General features: G+C 42.4%; 1 protein-coding gene across 1 annotated transcript in view; it reads left to right on the forward strand.

Moving 5' to 3' along the window:
* The window catches only part of LOC124016118 (corticotropin-releasing factor receptor 1-like), a 157,058-nt gene that overhangs the window by 32,287 nt on the left and 103,681 nt on the right, over positions 1 to 21,090 (forward strand). The window contains exon 2 of the mRNA XM_046331648.1: positions 15,939 to 16,026. Within this exon, the coding sequence (XP_046187604.1) occupies positions 15,939 to 16,026 (88 nt within the window). The remainder of the gene's footprint in view (positions 1 to 15,938; positions 16,027 to 21,090) is intronic.

The raw sequence follows: 21,090 nt of genomic DNA on the forward strand, positions 1-21,090 counted from the left end.
TGTAGAACCCTGTCTGAAACTTTGGATAGGATAATAATAGTCAGGGTTGTGCAATGTCAATGCCATTTTATGTAGGGCAATGTCAATACCATGTGCTAATGCCTTTCTGGTATATAAGGAAGACCAATGTGAATCGCACAACAAGGTAGTTGGGATAAATTCATTATTTGTCTCGAATTAAACCAAAAGTCCAAGAAAGTCTCCCCTGAAATCAGTGGAGACATTCTTGGACTCTCGGTTTAATTCGAGACAAAATGCACTTGCCTTCCAGCTTTGTCCCATTGTTTTCCGGATTTACTATCAAAAGTTTCCGGGAAGTCAGAGAACCTCGAATTATGCTGAGAAGCCTGGGAGAGAGTCATGGGATTCCATGGTGCAGCGGAGAAGGAGGGATTTCAGGCACTTGACTTCTCTACCCCAGCAGTTGTTCAGGCAGCTTAGAGCTGTGATACTCTGCCAAGACCAAATCACTTTCTTTTTTTCAAAAACCTGTATCTGTATTCACTCACTAGAGTGTGTGGTCAGGTAATACATTTGTAGAATCCTGTTTTGTGTGAGACCTTTAATATTTTGGGAGGTTTTGATACAGCCACAGAGTGATATCATGTTTGCACAGACAGTCAGACACTGTAAGGTGATCAGTGGTGGATACAGGAGTGAAGATTGCCTCTCCGGGTGTTCTTTCATGTCCTGATAGGCTGATTAAAAGGCTGTGACCTGGGCATGAACCTGGCTTCAGTCACCACACAGGTGCATTGCTGATTGGTTACGAGTGCCATGCCCTGAGCTGTGAAGGATGCCAGAGCTGAAATCCTACTTTATATTCAAATTAAGATACAATGCTGGTTTTGGTGTGATTCTAACCCTTTCTGTCCAAAGTGTACACTTGTACACTCATCCCACTCATGGAAAACAAGAATGGAAAGAATGGAAAACAACATTGTGTCAGTCACTCTGCCTTGATTGCAGGCCTGCTGCCAGCCAGTGTATCAGATGTAAAACCAGTTGGGCCAGTATTATCTGGTGAACTCCATTAGACAGATAGTCAGGTAGCCATCCCCGCACCAATACAATCCACTTTCATTCACAGTCAAAAGGAACTCAATAGAAGATCAAGAGCCATTTCCCTGTTGACCTCTTTCATCTTAGCAATTGCATTTTGACACGTACACTACCGTTCAAAAGTTTGGGGTCACTTAGAAATGTCATTGTTTTTGAAAGAAAAGCACGTTTTTTGTTGATTAAAATAACAACAAATTGATCAGAAATACAGTGTAGACATGGTTAATGTTGTAAATTACTTTATAGCTGGAAACGGCTGATTGTGAATGGAATATCTACATAGGCGTACAGAGGCCCATTATCAGCAACCATCACTCCTGTGTTCCAATGGCACATTGTGTTAGCTACTCCAAGTTTATCATTTTGAAAGGCTAATTGATCATTAGAAAACCGTTTTGCAATTATGTTTGCACAGCTGAAAACTGTTGTTCTGATTAAAGAAGCAATAAAACTGGCCTTCTTTAGACTAGTTGAGTATCTGGAGCATCAGCATTTGTAGGTTCGATTACAGGCTCAAAATGGCCAGAAACAAAGGACTTTCTTCTGAAACTCATCAGTCTATTCTTGTTCTGAGAAATGAAGGCTATTCCAAGCGAGAAATTGCCAAGAAACTGAAGATCTCATACAATGCTGTGTACTACTCCCTTCACAGAATGGCGCAAACTGGCTCTAACCAGAATAGAAAGAGAAGTGGGAGGCCCCAGTGCGCAACTGAGAGGATAAGTACATTAGAGTGTCTAGTTTGAGAAACAGATGCCTCACAAGTCCCCAACTGGCAGCTTCATTAAATAGTACCCGCAAAACACCAGGCTCAACGTCAACAGTGAAGAGGCAGAGTTGCAAAGACAAAGCCATATCTCAGACTGGCCAATAAAAATAAAAGATTAAGATGGGCAAAAGAACACAGACACTGGGCAGAGGAACTCTGCCTAGAAGGCCAGCAGATATTTCCTGCTGTCACGACTTCCACCGAAGTCGGTTCCTGTCCTTGTTCGGGCGATGTTCGGCGGTTGACGTTACCGGTTTTCTAGCCATTGCCGATCCACCTTTTATTTTTCCATTTGTCTTGTTTTCCTACACACCTGGCTTCCATTCCCTCAGTATTAGACGTGTATATAACCCTCTGTTTATTTATACCCTCTGTTATGTCTGTGTGTGGAATTGTTTGTTGTTTTGTGCATGTGCACGCTAGACTGGTTTGCGCTGTGTTATGTCAACCCATATTGTGTTTAGTGCTCTTAGTACCGTGTGTTTTGTTTGTCTAAATAAAAGGCTCCTTTGGCTACCCAATCTGACTCCCTTTCTGCCAGTTAAGCATACCTAACACCCGCTACAATAGTCATTTACAACATTAACAATGTCTACATTGTAACATCAATTGATGTTATTTTAATGGACAATTTTTTTTATTTTCTTTCCAAAACAAGGACATTTCTAAGTGACCCCTAACTTTTCAATGGTAGTGTACATTTCCATTATTGAAGATTATTGTTAATGGTTTCTGAAGCATCAATGCATGTTGTATACTGTACATGGTTTATAAAAGCTTCATTAATACCAAAGTTATAGTTTGTTTAAAGGGAAACCAATAGGAATAGTTAATCACACGTACTAACTATGGACAGTCTGTCATGGTTGTCGTAAGAGCGGGACCAAGGCGCAGCGGATATTGAGTTCCACATATTTATTCCAAAGTGAAACTTAAGCCAAAACAACAAATCAAATAAATGAACGGAACGTGACTACGTGGTGCACATGCACAAATACAAAATAATATCCCACAAACACAGGCGGTAAAAATAGCTACTTAAATATGATCCCCAATTAGAGAAAACGATTACCAGCTGCCTCTAATTGGGAATCATAGAAATTATAAACTAGAATTCCCCCTAGTCACGCCCTGACCTACTACACCATAGAGAAACAAGGGCTCTTTATGGTCAGGGCGTGACACAGTCAGAATTAGATTATGTTTCAACCCTTCTGGCAACTGCAGAATGGGAGCAGGGCTATGGTGGCATGTTGTAATACCATGTATTGTTCATTGTTTACCATTTTAGGCTAAGCTGTCAGGGGATTTGCTCATTAAATGAACACTGCTCTGCTGCCAACATAATCGTGCCTACAAAATGTGTTCTATTGTTCTAGTTCTATTTTCATTGCTTTGTGTAAGTTGATTTTACCCTTCTCTGTTCGATATTCTGTCGACTTAACCATTTTCACACTTAAAACAGACCCTCACTCGTTTCACCTCGTCTGCAATAAGAAAACTGCAGAAAAGTCAAAGTGATCAGGACAGGACAGGGCACACCCTGTGATTGTGGATAATAGAACAGCCAAATAAAACTCCCCTAAATGAGGATGTGCAACAGGACCTAACTTAGTCCGGGTCAGTTGAAACCCAAGTTTGCCTGATGATGAATCAAGGAGCAGAATTTTTTATTATTTTTATTGAATATCCAAAACAGACAATATACTTGCAGTGAAGCCGCAAGTCATCCCACAGACTCCTATTCTGAGCGACACACAGAATCATCCAGGGTCAACGCCCTGCTCAAGGGCACGTCGACAGATCTCCCACCAGGCCAAAAATGCAGGGACCCGAACCCTCCAAAACACCCCCCCCCCCACACACACAGTTCCCCAATATATGTACCTCAAACATCCGATACCCCTGCCACAGTCCCCCCCAAGAAAAAAAGAAAAAATACAATTAATTCCATTCCCCACCCCCAAGAACCCCCCCCCCCAATACACCAACAACCAAGAAAATGAATTAATGAGAAAAAAGAAAAAGACAAAAGAAAACAGCAAACAACAATGCAAGAAAAAACAAAACTAAGGACAACTAACAGCAATGCCAAATGTATATGTTTGTGTGCATGTCTGGCACTATTACATGTGCGTGTGTCCATGTATGTGTACAGCATTAGCTGTAAAAACACTGCCCCTCGGTGTCATTCAAACTTACTTTTTGTTTTATTTTGACTTTATTTTGGACTTTTATCTTTGCCCATCATTCTATCTCCTGCACAGCAACTCCACTCCCATTTGTCTCTGATTCCACATCCCAACCCTCAGCTTCCCTCAGCCCATCCCATCTATCTCTTCTGGCCACCCTCTTCGGAATTCTATGCAACATATATCATTCAACTATGTTGTGATGTTCAACGTATAATTTCAATCTACTATCTTATCGAATAGAATCCACAGATTGCAAGTTGAAGATAAATACTTTTACTAAAAATATTAGTGTATTAGTAATTGACTGACCTGGTCTCTCCAGATCTCCTAACAGTACTATTTCTAGGATCAATTTTAGATCAATGCTATGCATTTTCAGCCATTCCTGAACCTGAGACCAGAAACAGGCTACCTGAGGGCAATACCAAAATAAATGGTCTATTGATTCGGTATCCTCACAACAAAATCTGCAGAGATTCGATGAGTTTATGCCCCAAGTATTAAAACTTTTTTTGGTGGCAAGAATTCTACATAATAATTTTAGCTGAAAAGCACAAAGTCTTGAATCTTGCGTCATTTTATACATCAACTCATACACCCTGTACCATGGAATCGGTACATCGAAAATTGTAGCCAGCTCTGCAATGATTATTTGAAAAAGAGAGATACTTTGAAAAAAGTATCATTTTCAATTAAACGTCAAAAAAAGCAAAAAGGCCATTTTTAAACAATGGATGAGCTTTTCTTAGTAATCTACATGAGAACCATTTAGAGTTCAAATAAAACTTTTGAGAAAGTGAAGCTTTTAGAGAGAGGTTTAGTGCTTTTATATTTAATAATCTCAACCCACCAATTCATATTCATTGTATAGATAGGCACACTTTATTTTGTCTGGTTTAGCGTCCCAGATAAAGCAAGATATTTTTTGCTTAAAAGATTTGAAAAACGAATCATCAGGAGTAGGCAGCTCCATAAGTAAGTGAGTAAACTGAGATATGACTAAGGAGTTAATCAGGGCAATTTTTTCCATAAATAGACAGGTATTTACCTCTCCATGGTTGCAGGATCTTGTCTATTATTACAAGTTTTCAAGGAGCAGAATTGGTACACTCAGTCCATCACGAGGGAGACAAATATTAGCAATGGTATCTCACACAGTCTTTCCAAAGCCTGCGAGAAAGCTCTCCCTGCTACCACATTTGGTTCGTTGGAAATTGTGGGAACGAAGCCATAGAGTAGGTTTCCTGACGGGTAAATTTTTTTTTTTAATTATGAGAACAGAAGTGAACATTTAGCCTGTTCTGGTTTTTAGGTTGAAGGCAGGTTTGAAGAACATTTTACTTTGGTTCCTTGAAAGTTTTTATGGGATGTTTTATTAAAAAACAGTCTTAGAATGGAAATGATAGGTTATTAACATTTTTTTATTGTGACTCGGCATCAGTGAGATTCAAACCTATAATCTTCTGTTCTCTATACATGGAATTAGTCCACTGCGCCACCAGGATGGAGCTTGCACGCCATGTTTTTACGTATTCAAAACTTTTCAGTTTAGTCTATTCAAACAGACCCAATTTCATAGGATGCAACCTGAACAGGATAGAGAGAGTTTTGTTGATGCTGAAAACGTAATGCATATTTTTTAAAGTAACATTCTTCGAATGTTCTCTTGTGGTTTTTATGGAAGGTTTTCTTAACGTTCTCAGAAACAATTTGAAAACATTACTTTAAATAGAACCTTGAGGAAACCTGAAGGAACATGATTTCCTAAGTACTGAAATTCCTACAGTAGGACATTGATTTTTAACATTCTCTGAACTATTTGAGTACATTCACGATTTTACATTCCTTAAACGTTACCAAATTGAAATATAACGTAACCATGTCTGAACTTTTAGGAAAAGTTCTGTTAAAGTAATGAAATACAAAGAAAAAATATATTTTTTATCAAGTTACTTAAATGTGCAGAGAATGTTCCAAAGCCAAGCAACTATCCTGCACCATTCCCAGAAAGTTGTGGAAAGGTTGTAGCAAAATAACCATAGGACAACCACACTCTCACCATACGTTATGAAACATGGTTCTCAGAATGTTATGTGCTAACTCAGTAGCTACCTTTAAAAAAAACTTCTCAGCCCGTAGAGTGTGACAGTTATTTTGGTGATAGCTTTACTCATGCTTGGCATATATGTTCCATTTTCCCATAGAAAACTGCAGTCAGTTTCACTGAAGTGAACCAGAGCGAATCACATGAAGTCAGAGGTGACAACAGCCTCTGCTGGACACAGCACTTTTAGGTCATGAGTTGGACTCCCCCATGCCTACTCCTCTGTTCTGCTCTGTTGAATAACTGACTGAGGGCAGAAGGCTGGCTTCCTGTGTTTTCCTTCCTCTCCTCTCCTCTCCACTCTGCACTGTAGTACTCACTCTGGGCTATGTGTAACTCAGATGTTTGTTGGGGGAGTGTGTGTGTGCGTGAGTGCGTTCGTTCGTGCCAGGGTGGATCCAAAAATGATTTTTGTTCCACTGTTCTGACTAGGAAAATAAAGTTCTGAATCGGTTCTAATTTTTAAAAAGTACAGGTTTATATTGATCATTTCTGTTTCTTTTTTAACCTATGAAATTGACAGTTTTTTACATTTAGCTCATTAAATTACTTCACCAATCAGTACGGATAGAGCAGGCAAGCTAGTTGTTTACATGCGTGATGGACAGATAAGTGTAGCCTATGGCGCAAGATGTGACCGAAATGTAGTGGATGGGAAGAACTCGAGAGAGAGAGAGAGGAGGAGGAGGCTTGATGCACTGTGCATCTTGTTATGACATGCATTCTCTGAATTAGAACCACAGAATTGTACCTAGGAGGAGTGGCTTCTATAGAGGAATTTTAAATCATTTGAGCTAGTTAGCTAACAAGCTTGAGCTAGCTAGCTAACACGCTTGTGTGTGTATGAAAATTCTTACCTATTTGTAGTTAATAAATCCAACGTGAAACGTTATAACTTGACCTATAGTAGTATAGTATCCTTAACTAGCTTTGAAAAAGGTAATCCATTCTTTTCTAGCTAATTTAAAATCTCTTTCTCTATTTTCTGAATAAAGCTTGTAATGTTAGTACAGTAGCCTGTGCATTGGAGGGGGGAGGGGCAAGTAGCCTAAACATGCACAAACATTGGCAAAGATTTTCAGCTTGCAGGCAGACACCGGAATATGTTTCTGAGTGACAGAGTGAAGGCTTTGCAAAGGCGCTTTGTTGTGTTTTTTTGTATGGATCACTTTCGTTCCCAGTTCCATTTCTGTTCTTTGGATCACTTTCTGTTCCGGTTCTTGGTTCTGTTCCCTGAACCGATTCTAACCCCTGGTTTGTACTCAAATTCATGAGTGATATGTACCTTGAGATCTATTTGCTAGAGGTGCAGCTTGTGAGTGACAGAAGATTCTTTACCCTTTACTTGCTGCAGCTCAGACATTCTTTCTAATTATGGTTTGAGCGTGATTGACAGATCATCATTTTCTGATTCAGCAAAAATCCCCTCTGGGATGGGTTCTTCTCAGGCTTTTGACATCACGAGTGGAGATTTCCATTCTACTCCACCCAAATTGAGATGAGCAGAAGTTATTTTTTTCAAAGCCAGCAGATAAGTGTCTCATTCAGAGTTGGCAGGAGATACTGTTGAAATATGAGGGAAATTAAAAAATCGCAGTATTGAACCTTTAAACTGCCAACTGCACTTTTAAAAGTATACATTTTTAAACACATGCACACTCACTCCTGCCCACTTTGCTTTGGAGAGGAAGAGAGTGATATATGGGAATAATGAGTCAATGACCCCTGGATATATGTGCATGCCAACCTGCCCATGACCCCTGGATACATCTCCATGCCAACCTGCCCATGACCCCTGGATACATCTCCTTGCCAACCTGCCCATGACCCCTATGTATACAGTATATCCGTGCCAACCCAAGGCGGCTTTGGGGAGATTTACTTTACACTGTGCCACAGTGAGGCCTGTTGTAAAAATGGAAAAAATACCAAATATCTCTCTCTTTCTTACCACCCCAAACTGCAATGTGTTGGGGCTTTGGGCAGAGACTTAATCATGCTTCTGGATCTTTTTCCAATCAGGGGATAAGGAAAGACAATGAATATATAGGTACTACAACAACTTGGGACATAGGGATAACAAAGACCACAAATTCTCCATTTTGTCACCCTTACTTTTCTTTTTTCTTTTTACCAACCATGCACTTATTCAAATTGTTTATGTAGTGGGCATTGCTTAACACAGAAGTGTTATGCTTGGGAAAATATTCCTCATGTGTGAAAGATACCTGCTGTGCGTCATCTTCACACCCCACGGCTGTGTCTGAATTGGTTGAGTGAATTAAATTAATTGATGTTGTACTGTATTGGCCAGCTGCAGTGATGATGTGTGGTGATTATACGGCATTAGAGTGCATTACTATACAACCACGACTAAGATGTTGCCAAACATGCCAATTATGTGAATGTCAGTCATAAGAATAACTTTTCATGAATGTACGCTTGTGTTGCACTATCAAGGCTGACACAATTTTAGTGAAGATAGATTGGTCAAATATTCTGCCAGCTTATTACTATGGAAGACTGCATGCATTCTTAGAAAATTACCATGAAAAAGCAACCGGTTTTGTCAGACAGTTCCATTACTATCTACCGCAGAATAGTAATTTAACACTTGAGAAAGATTCCACATTTAGCTCATCTTGTGTTTAAGCTGAAGGTTATGCCAGAACATGCTTCTGACACAGAGTATCATTTTGTTGTGATAATGAATAACAGTTAAGAGACAGAGAGGATAAAGAATGTTTCAAGTGCAGCTCCTTGTGACACACTCTGAATTCTCCTTCCATCAACAAGGACACCAGCAAAGCAAACAAGCAAGCAGATGAGGTTACATAAAACCCCATTAATGTTCTTAAGCAGATGAGGCTATTTTGAGTGTACTGGCTCTACGCAAGATCAGGCTCCTGTGTGTGTTTTTTCTTTTAAATTCTTGCTTCTTCCTCTCTTCACAGATTATTGCTTTCCAATTTCAACACATTACGAAATGCAGGTCACAAATTTAGAGTGTCTCGTGTCGGAAACCTCAGAGGAGGGATGGGGGGAGCGGGGTCTTAGATTAGTCTCCCCCTCTTCTCCTCTTCTCTGTGTGGGTGTGTGGACCCTGAAATACCTTTTTTTCCTGTGTGTAAGGCCTCAGGCAGGACCTGCTGTGCTTTTCTAGTAGCCTGCAGGCTCTTCACACACAAACGACCACAGAAAGAATGGGCGGTTTGGCTTTTTGAAATACGGCCTGCATGAGTTTCATTTAGCTATACTTGCAACATTTTTTACCGCCAACAATTTGGCTCACGGGTGATTTTATGTGCCCCCGCCCACTAGAGGTCGACCGATTATGATTTTTCAACGCCGATACTGATTATTGGAGGACCAAAAAAAGCCGATACCGATTAATCGCCCAATGTTTTATTTTATTTGTAACAACAATACTGAATGAAACACTTATTTTAACTTAATATAATACATAATAAAATCAATTTAGCCTTAAGTAAATAATGAAACATGTTCAATTTGGTTTAAATAATGCAAAAACAAAGTGTTGGAGTTGAATGTAAAAGTGCAATATGTGCTATGAAAGAAAGCTAACGTTTCAGTTCCTTGCTCAGAACATGAGAACATATGAAAGCTGGTGGTTCCTTTTAACATGAGTCTTCAATATTCCCAGGTAAGAAGTTTTAGGTTGTAGTTATTATAGGAATTATAGGACTATTTCCCTCTATACCATTTGACTATTGGATGTTCTTATAGGGACTTTAGTATTGCCAGTGTAACAGTATAGCTTCCGTCCCTCTAGTTAGCGCGTGCTAACTAGCAAGCCATTTCACTTGGGTTACACCAGCCCAAGCATCTCCGGAGTTGATAGGCTTGAAGTCATAAACAGCGCAATGCTTGACGCACTACGAAGAGCTGCTGGAAAAACACACAAACGTGCTGTTTAAATGAGTGTTTACGCGCCTGCTTCTGCCTACCTCCGCTCAGTCAGATACTTAGATACTTGTATGCTCAGTCAGATTATATGCAACGCAGGACACGCTAGATAATATCTAGTAATGTCATCAACCATGTGTAGTTAACTAGTGATTATGATTTATTGTTTTTATAAGATAAGTTTCATGCTAGCTCGCAACTTACCTTGGCTTACTACATTCGCATAACATGCAGTCTCCTTGTGGAGTGCAACGAGAGAGAGGCAGGTTGTTATTGCATTGGACTAGTTAAATGCAAGATTGGATCCCCCAAGCTGACAAGGTGAACAAGGCAGTTAACCCACCATTCCTAGGCCGTCATTGAAAATAAGAAAGTGTTCTTAACTGACTTGCCTGGTTAAATAAAGGTATCACATTTTTTTTACATTTAAATCGGCAAATCTGCACCCAAAAATACCGATTTCCGATTGTTCTGAAAACTTGAAATCGGCCCTAATTAATCAGCCATTACGATAAATCGGTCGACCTCTACCCCAAAGTTAAAAATAAATAAATACAATTGCAATTTTGGACAGTAAATCAGCTCCAAGGGATTTTAATTTTGGAAATCTGTTCCAAAGTATTCCTACTCATAACAGAGATACAGGTAACTTTTTTAAATTGAATTATTTCACATTTATTTAACCAGGTAGGCCAGTTGAGAACAAGTTCTCATTTACAAATGCGACCTGGTCAAGATAAAGCAAAGCAGTGCGACATGGGATAAACAAACGTACAGTCAATAACACAATAGAAAAGTCTATGTACAGTGTGTGCAAATGTAGTAAGATTAGGGAGGTAGGTAAAGGCAATAAATAGGCCATAGTGGTGAAATAATTACAATTTAGGATTAACACTGGAGTGATAGATGTGCAGATGATGATGGGCAAGTAGAGATACTGGGGTGCAAAATAGCCAACAATAAATTACAATATGGGGATGAGGTAGTTGGGTATGCTATTTACAGATGGGCTGTGTACAGTCGTGGCCAAAAGTTTTGAGAATGACACAAATATGAATTTTCACAAAGTATGCTGCCTCAGTTTGTATGATGGCAATTTGCATATACTCCAGAATGTTATGAAGAGTGATCAGATGAATTGAAATGAATTGCAAAGTCCCTCTTTGCCATGCAAATTACCTGAATCCCCCAAAAACATTTACACTGCATTTCAGCCCTGCCAGAAAAGGACCAGCTGACATCATGTCAGTGATTCTCACGTTAACACATATGTGAGTGTTGACGAGGACAAGGCTGGAGATCACTCTGTCATGCTGATTGAGTTTGAATAACAGACTTGAAGCTTCAAAAGGAGGGTGGTGCTTGGAATCATTGTTCTTCCTCTGTCAATCATGGGCCGTCATCATTGCTTTGCACAAAAAGGGCTTCACAGGCAAGGATATTGCTGCCAGTAAGATTGCACCTAAATCAACCATTTACCGGATCATCAAGAACTTCAAGAGCGGTTCAATTTTTGTGAAGAATGCTTCAGGGTGCCCAAGAAAGTCCAGCAAGTGCCAGGACCGTCTCCTAAAGTTGATTCAGCTGAGGTACCACCAGTACAGAGCTTGCTCAGGAATGACAGCAGGCAGCTGTGAGTGCATCTGCACACAGAGTGAGGCAAAGACTTTTGGAGGATGGCCTGGTGTCAAGAAGGGCAGCAAAGAAGCCATTTCTCTCCAGGAAAAACATCAGGGACAGACTGATATTCTGCAAAACGTACAGGGATTGGACTGCTGAGGACTGGGGAAAAGTCATTTTCTCTGATGAATCCCCTTTCCGATTGTTTGGAGTATCCGGAAAAATTTGTCTGGAGAAGTCCAGAGCGACTTACGAGCTCTACAATCAGTCCTGTGTCATGCCAACAGTAAAGCATCCTGAGACCATTCATCGTAGGGTTGCTTCTCAGCCAAGGGAAGGGGCTCACTCACAATTTTGCTTAACAACACAGACACGAATAAAGAATGGTACCAAAACATCCTCTGAGAGCAACTTCTTCCAACCATCCAGGAATAGTTTGGTGACAAACAATGCCTTTTCCAGCATGATGGAGCACCTTGCCATAAGGCAAAAGTGATAACTAGTTGGCTCGGGAAACAAAACATCGATATTTTGGGTCCATGGCCAGGAAACTCCCCAGACCTTAATCAAATGGAGAACTTGTGGTCAATCCTCAAGAGGCGGGTGGACAAACAAAAATCCACAAATTCTGACATACTCCAAGTATTGATTATGCAAGAATGGGCTGCCATCAGTGGCCCAGAATTTAATTGACAGCATGCCAGGGCGGATTGCAGAGGTCTTGAAAAAAGAAAGGTCAACACTGCAAATATTGACTCATTGCATCAACTTCATGTAATTGTCAATAAAAGCTTTTGACACTTGTGAAATGCTTCAGTATTCCATAGTAACATCTGACAAAAATATCTAAAGACACTGAAGCAGCAAACTTTGTGAAAAGTAATATTTGTGTCATTCTCAAACTTTTGTCCACGACTGTACAGGTACAGTGATCGGTAAGCTGCTCTGACAGCTGATGCTTAAAGTTAGAGAGGGAGATACAAGACTCCAGCTTCAGTGATTAGTTCTCTGCTGCCAATGACTGGAACAGAAGGAAAGTTGGCCAAAGGTGGTGTTGGCTTTGGGGATGACCAGTGAAATATACCTGCTGGAGCGCGTCCTACGGGTGGGTGTTGCTATGGTGACCAGTGAGATGTGATAAGACGGTGCTTTACCTAGCCAAGACTTATAGATGACCTGGAGCCAGTGGGTTTGGCAACAAATATGTAGCGAGGGCCAGCCAACGAGAGCATACAAGTCGCAGTGGTGGGTAGTATATGGGGCTTTGGTGACAAAACAGATGGCACTGTGATAGACTACATCTAATTTGCTGAGTAGACTGTTGGAGGCTAGGATCGGTAGGATAGTCAGTTTTATGAGGGTATGTTTGGCAACATGAGTGAAGGAGGCTTTGTTGCAAAATAGGAATCCGATTCTAGATTTAATTTTGGATTGGAGATGCTTAATGTGAGTCTGCAAGGAGAGTTCACAGTCTAACCAGACACCTAGGTATTTGTAGTTGTCCACATATTCTAATTCAGAACGTCCAGAGCACTGATGCTAGTCTGGCGGGTAGGTGCGGGCAGCAATTGGTTGAAGAGCATGCATTTAGTTTTACTGGTATTTAAAAGCAGTTGGAGGCCAGGAAGGAGTGTTGTATGGCATTGCAGCTCGTTTGGAGGTTTGCTAACGCTGTGTCCAAAGAAGGGTCAGATGTATATACAGAACTGTGTCGTCTGCTTCCAAAACTTCCAAAATAAAGGAATCATAAAGTGTCTTAATGGAATGGTGGGCCACCACAAGCCATAACAGCTTCACTGCACCTTGACAAGTGTCAGGAACTCTACTGAAGGGATGCGTCACCATTCTTCCATGGGAAATTCCCATCATTTGGTGTTTTGTTGACGGTGGTGTAAAATGCTGTCTCAGGCGCTGCTCCACAAACTCAAGTGTTCAATTGGGTTGAGATCTGGTGACAGAGAAGACCATGGCATATGGTTTACATCATTTTCATTTTCATGGTCATCAATGCCATTCATTCAAACCATTGACTTCCTATTGTGTTCCCATAGCCATGGTAGCCAAAATAATGTTCTGCCCAGCATGTTAATACATAATGGCATGTTAATTGCTTAGTTAACTCAGGAACCACACCTGTGTGGAAGAACCTACTTTCAATCAAATCAAATAAATGTTATTTGTCACGTGCCGAATACAACAGGTGTCGATCTTACAGTGAAGTGCTTACAAGCCCTTAACCAACAATGCAGTTAAGAAAAATATGTTTTAAGAAAGTATTTACTAAAATAAACACAAGACAAAGAAAATGTGCAAATAGTCCAGGTAGCCATTTGATTACCTGTTCAGGAGTCATATGGCTTGGGGGTAGAAGCTGAAGCCTTTTGGACCTAGACTTGGCACTCTGGTACCGCTTGCCGTGCGGCAGCAGAGAGAACAGTCTATGACTAGGGTGGCTGGAGACTTTGGCAATATTTAGGGCCTTCTCTGACACCGCCTGGTATAGAGGTCCTGGATGGCAGGAAGCTTGGCCCCCAGTGATGCACTGAGCTGTACCCACAACCCTCTGTAGTGCCTTGTGGTCAGAGGCCGAGCAGTTGCCATACCAGGGGGTGATGAAACCAGTCAGGTTGCTCTTGATGGTGCAGTTGTATAACTTTTTGGGGATCTGAGAATCCATACCAAATATTTTTAGTCTCCCGAAGGGGAATAGGTTTTGTCATGACCTCTTCACGACTCTCTTGGTGTGTTTGGACAATGATAGTTCGTTGGAGATGTGGACACCAAGGAACATGAAGCTTTCAACCTGCTCCACTACAGCCCCATTGCTGAGAATGGGGGCGTGCTCAGTCCTCCTTTTCCTGTAGTCCACAATCACCTCCTTAGTCTTGTTCACGTTGAGGGAAATGTTGACATCTTGGCAACACACTGCCAGTTCTCTAACCTCCTCCATATAGGCTGTCTCATCATTGTTGGTGATCAGGCCCACCACTGTTGTACCGTCGGCAAACTTAATGATGATGTTGGAGTCGTGCTTGGCCATGCAATCAGTGGTGAAGAGGAAGTACAGGAGGTGAAGAGGGAGTACAGAATGGGATTAAACACGCACCACTGAGGGGCCCCTGTGTTGAGGATGGAGGACTCTGGTGGTCTGCTTGAAACATGGTATATCAGACTCGATCAGGGACAGGTTGAAAATGTCAGTGAAGTGACTTGCCAGTTGGTCAGCACATGCTCAATGTAAATGTCCTGGTAATCCGTCACCGGTATAACCTGCTTTAGTTTTTGCTTGTAAGCAGGAATCAGGAGGATAGAGTTATGGTCAGATTTGCCAAATGGAGGGCGAGGGAGAACTTTCTTCTGTCCCTGTGTCTCTTGGTAAATAGTTTGGTCTACACCTTATCATGAGATACTCTATCTCAGGCGATCAAAACCTTGAGACTTCCTTAACATTTGATTTTGTGCGGCAGCTTTTATTTACAAATAGACACAGACCCCCAGCCCTAGTCTCACCGAAGCAGGTGTTCTATTTTGAGGATGCACCGAAAACCCAGCCAACTGTATGTTATCTATGTAGTCGTAAATCCTTCGTGTCCATCTCATTAAGAAATAATCTTTGTCCAGTACGAGTTGAGTAATTGCTGTCCTGATATCCAGAAGCTCTTTTCAGTCATAAGAGACGTTGGCAGAAACATTATGTAAGTGTGCACACATAATGTATTGCACACATTATGAAAGTGTGCAATACATGGGAATATATTCTTTATAGCCTACATGACATAATGTACATTAACGTTTGTACTTCAGGTTCAATGGAACCAGTCCTGAAAGTTATAACTACGTTGGTTGTTCACTATACTGTACATCAGGGAATAGTGTATATAAATAACATGTAAATTATTTGCATAAAACCAACATATAAAATGAATGCAGTATTTTATGATGCTGAGACTGGGAGTATGTCTGATTAGTCAATTAATTTGATAAATTAACATAATTGTTTAATTCAGTGAACAGCATAGAAGGGCACTATTGGGAACTTGGGGATATTGTCAGCCTTTTTGTGTGGGAGGTAGGCTGACTGATGCTAGACACTAGATACAGTGTCTGCCTATGTTTCCCTCGTCTCAAGTCGACAGTGAAATTCACATCAGTATTAAACTTATGTCATCTGTCTTTCACATAACAATTGGTTTTACCCCAGTTCCAGAAATAGACTGACTAGACTTGTTTTCTCTTTATTTATTTCTCTTTTCCTGTTCAGGTGTTGACCATCTGGGCTGTGGTGATTTCCGGGACAACGGCTGACCTGACCTGCGATACACTGCTACTGCTGTCCACCAATCTCACTGGTGAGGCCCTCCTCCAATCGTATAAGGACAGTTTTCTATGTGGGCAGGAAATATGGTGGAGGAACATTTTTGATGGTCTATCATGTTAAATAGGGAGTTTAATCATTCTGAGTTCCTCCCATCACGGAACAGTCCACAGCATCAGTGGGAAACAAGAATGCAATTGGGCAAGAATGTGTTCCCAATCAAAGTCCATGTGCACTCTATAGTCCCAATCACCTATGATGACTTTTTGGAATGGGGCGGCTGAACACACTGATTCTGCATGTGTTTTTCCGCTTCTCATTAAGAAAAATAAGATTTGGTTCTTGTAGGTATGGTTTGAGATGGATGTGTTATGTTCACTATATTATACCTTGGTAGTTATTGTTGTTTGTCCTTATTGAGTCACGGTAGCAAAACAATTCCCTCAGTGTAGTCTGAATTAATTAAGATAAATCAAGAAATATATAAGTAACTTAAAAGTTTTGCAGAAGAGGTCTTAGTCGCACAATTTGACATCTAGCTAAGGTGTCTGGTGCAGTATTTCTCAAGTATTGTTTTTTGCATGGAAACTAGAAGTGCACTGTAGTATCGAGTCAGCTGCTACTACGCTCGAGAGAACATGTCTACAACTTCAGGAAGCTGTCGAACTATCGTGAAATAAAGCACAAGCTACAGTACACACTGTTAACCTGTTGCATAAAATTACTAGCTAATTCCGTCTCTGTGGTTGTCAATAAAGCTAGCTAGTAGCTAGAAGGCACTTTGAGCAGGCAGGCAAGTTAGCAAAATCAGCTTATCAAGCAAAAGCTTATCAAGTCACTGGCGAGTGGCAAAGTGCTTTGGTGTCTTTTAGTTTTTACAACTTTCTCACTATCTATTACCAGAGGGTGTGTCTCTCTGGCAGTGTTTCATAGGGAATCATGTTACTAAACATGTTGCGGTGGGACACAAGGTGCTCGCTAATGGGTTCTGAATTTTTGAATATTGAATCATGGCAGTTGGGATGTATGTGTGCATTGTCTCCATTTGTAATTTTGCCCAAAACAGTGGCAGACTCGAGTGATTACTAACAAACACATCAGCAAGTTTCCACACAATAAGTTTAGAGGCCAAATGGTCTTTCAACATTACATTTACATTTTACATTTAAGTCATTTAGCAGTCGCTCTTATCCAGAGCGACTTACAAATTGGTGCATTCACCTTATGACATCCAGTGGAACAGTCACTTTACAATAGTGCATCTAAATCTTAAAGGGGGGGGTGAGAGGGATTACTTATCCTATCCTAGGTATTCCTTAAAGAGGTGGGGTTTCAGGTGTCTCCGGAAGGTGGTGATTGACTCCGCTGTCCTGGCGTCGTGAGGGAGTTTGTTCCACCATTGGGGGGCCAGAGCAGCGAACAGTTTTGACTGGGCTGAGCGGGAGCTGTACTTCCTCAGTGGTAGGGAGGCGAGCAGGCCAGAGGTGGATGAACGCAGTGCCCTTGTTTGGGTGTAGGGCCTGATCAGAGCCTGGAGGTACTGAGGTGCCGTTCCCCTCACAGCTCCGTAGGCAAGCACCATGGTCTTGTGGATGCGAGCTTCAACTGGAAGCCAGTGGAGAGAACGGAGGAGCGGGGTGACGTGAGAGAACTTGGGAAGGTTGAACACCAGACGGGCTGCGGCGTTCTGGATGAGTTGAAGGGGTTTAATGACACAGGCAGGGAGCCCAGCCAACAGCGAGTTGCAGTAATCCAGACGGGAGATGACAAGTGCCTGGATGAGGACCTGCGCCGCTTCCTGTGTGAGGCAGGGTCGTACTCTGCGGTAACCCCTAGGTTCTGAGGCTCGGCAGGCCAGAGGTGGCACGAGACGAGACTCTGAACTGTCCAGAGGTCGGAAACCAGCCAGGTTCTCACGGCATGGCGAGCAGGAATTCCTGCTCGTGTTGCCGAGCATGACTCCTTGGATCTCGACAGTGTAACGAGCGTCTGAAGTCGCTGGGTCCATTCCTTCTGTCATGCAGGTCGGTTCAGAGTCTTCTGTAAATACAATCAAAAACACAACTTTCACGTAGCCAGCGGTCAGGGATGAGTTGATGAGCGAGGTGAGGTAGAGAAGGTCTCCGGAAATGGTCTGGAGAAGAGAGGAGGGGATAGGGTCAAGCGGGCAGGTTGTTGGCCGGCCGGCCGTCACAAGACGCGAGATTTCATCTGGAGAGAGAGGGGAGAAAGAGGTCAGAGCACAGGGTAGGGCAGTGTGAGCAGAACCAGCGGTGTCGTTTGACTTAGCAAACAAGGATCGGATGTCGTCGACCTTCTTTTCAAAATGGTTGACGAAGTCATCTGCAGAGAGGGAGCAGGGGGGGGAGTGGGAGGAGGATTCAGGAGGGAGGAGAAGGTGGCAAAGAGCTTCCTAGGGTTAGAGGCAGATGCTTGGAATTTAGAGTGGTAGAAAGTGGCTTTAGCAGCAGAGACAGAGGAGGAAAATGTAGAGAGGAGGGAGTGAAAGGATGCCAGGTCCGCAGGGAGGCGAGTTTTCCTCCATTTCCGCTCGGCTGCCCGGAGCCCTGATCTGTGAGCTCGCAATGAGTCATCGAGCCACGGAGCGGGAGGGGAGGACCGAGCCGGCCTGGAGGATAGGGGACATAGAGAGTCAAAGGATGCAGAGAGGGAGGAGAGGAGGGTTGAGGAGGCAGATTCAGGAGATAGGTTGGAGAAGGTTTGAGCAGAGTGAAGAGATGATAGGATGGAAGAGGAGAGAGTAGCGGGGGAGAGAGAGCGAAGGTTGGGACGGTGCGATACCATCCGAGTAGGGGCAGTGTGGGAGGTGTTGGATGAGAGCGAGAGGGAAAAGGATACAAGGTAGTGGTCGGAGACTTGGAGGGAGTTGCAATGAGGTTAGTGGAAGAACAGCATCTAGTAAAGATGAGGTCGAGCGTATTGCCTGCCTTGTGAGTAGGGGGAAGGTGAGAGGGTGAGGTCAAAAGAGGAGAGGAGTGGAAAGAAGGAGGCAGAGAGGAATGAGTCAAAGGTAGACGTGCGGAGGTTAAAGTCGCCCAGAACTGTGAGAGGTGGAAAGAAGGAGGCAGAGAGGAATGAGTCAAAGGTAGACTTGTGCGGAGGTTAAAGTCACCCAGAACTGTGAGAGGTGAGCCGTCCTCAGGAAAGGAGCTTATCAAGGCATCAAGCTCATTGATGAACTCTCCGAGGGAACCTGGAGGGCAATAAATGATAAGGATGTTAAGCTTGAAAGGGCTGGTAACTGTGACAGCATGGAATTCAAAGGAGGCGATAGACAGATGGGTAAGGGGAGAAAGAGAGAATGACCACTTGGGAGAGATGAGGATCCCGGCGCCACCACCCCGCTGACCAGAAGCTCTCGGGGTGTGCGAGAACACGTGGGCGGACGAAGAGAGAGCAGTAGGAGTAGCAGTGTTGTCTATGGTGATCCATGTTTCCGTCAGTGCCAAGAAGTCGAGGGACTGGAGGGAGGCATAGGCTGAGATGAACTCTGCCTTGTTGGCCGCAGATCGGCAGTTCCAGAGGCTACCGGAGACCTGGAACTCCACGTGGGTCGTGTGCTCTGGGACCACCAGATTAGGGTGGCCACCCGGTGTGGAGCGTTTGTATGGTCTGTGCAGAGAGGAGAGAACAGGGATAGACAGACACATAGTTGACAGGCTACAGAAGAGGCTACGCTAATGCAAAGGAGATTGGAATGACAAGTGGACTACACGTCTTGAATGTTCAGAAAGTTAAGCTTACGTAGCAAGAATCTTATTGACTAAAATGATTAAAATGATACAGTACTGCTGAAGTAGGCTAGCTGGCAGTGGGTGCGTTGTTGACACTACACTAATCAAGTTGTTCCGTTGAGTGTAATAGTTTCGACAGTGCTGCTATTCGGGGGCTAGCTGGCTAGCTAGCAGTGTTGTTTACGTTACGTTGCGTTAAAAGAACGACAATAGCTGGCTAGCTAACCTAGAAAATCGCTCTAGACTACACAATTATCTTTAACATAACATTGGTGACGTGTTGTCTTATGTAAACAAGTCCCAGGCACTCTGTAATGTGGGCAGGTCTGTCACTGTCTGTGGGTTTTATCAAATGATTAGATTGAGCGCAATCAGCATAGCTGTTTCTCCGTACATGACAATTCTCCGTAGGCGTTACCATCCGTGTGAATGGGCAAGTAGGCATGATTGAAATTAAAACCCAACCCTCAAATATCTAATAGATCTAGGAACATAACAGCTTCCATAAATCTCGCAAATCTTAGTTTTGGAAGATACTGACATTATGACCATAATTATGCTATTTACACTTTGTAGTACATGTTTTTAACAATAATCAATGTTTCTGACTATTATTGATGCAACATAGGCCATTCTCAACCAGAGAAATAAAATAAAAATGTATTTAATTTTTTTATGTCTAGTTGCTCTTTAAGACTTTCCTAGAGTGAGCTATACAGTATACAGAACAGTAGCTTTGTTCAGAGAGCACTTGAGATATTTCAGATGAAATTGTGTTGAGGTGAAAGGAAGACACTCCGAGATGAAATTGTGATGAGACGAAAGTACCGACATGCACTCAGATATAAGGGGTTGCTGTGAGATGTGCTATTACCTCTGTCAGTAGTGCCATTCTTATTGTTCCTAGATGGTTCAATTGGCCCATCACAAATCGCAGTTCACCCTTCAGTTATAAAAAGACATTGGATGTGTCTTCAATGGCACCCTATTGGCTTTAAAGTACACTAATTTTGACTAGGGCCCATAGAGCTCTGGATAAAGTAGTGCATAACAGTATATGGGTTCCCAAGTGGTGCAGCGGTCTAAGGCACTGCGTCTCAGAGGCATCACTACAGTACCTGGTTTGAATCCAGGCTGTACCACATCTGGCCGTGATTGGGAGTCCCGTAGGGTGGCGCACAATAGGCCCAGCATCGTACGGGTTAGGCCGCCATTGTAAATAAGAATTTATTCTTAACTGACTTGCTTAGTTAAATAAAGGTTATATTTTAAAATATAAGGAATAGGGTCAAAATTAGTGCACTATAGAGTGAATAGGGTAGGCATTGTCTGAAGTTGACTTG

The sequence above is a fragment of the Oncorhynchus gorbuscha genome, linkage group LG26 (genome assembly GCF_021184085.1).
Source record: "Oncorhynchus gorbuscha isolate QuinsamMale2020 ecotype Even-year linkage group LG26, OgorEven_v1.0, whole genome shotgun sequence".
NCBI lineage: Eukaryota > Metazoa > Chordata > Actinopteri > Salmoniformes > Salmonidae > Oncorhynchus > Oncorhynchus gorbuscha.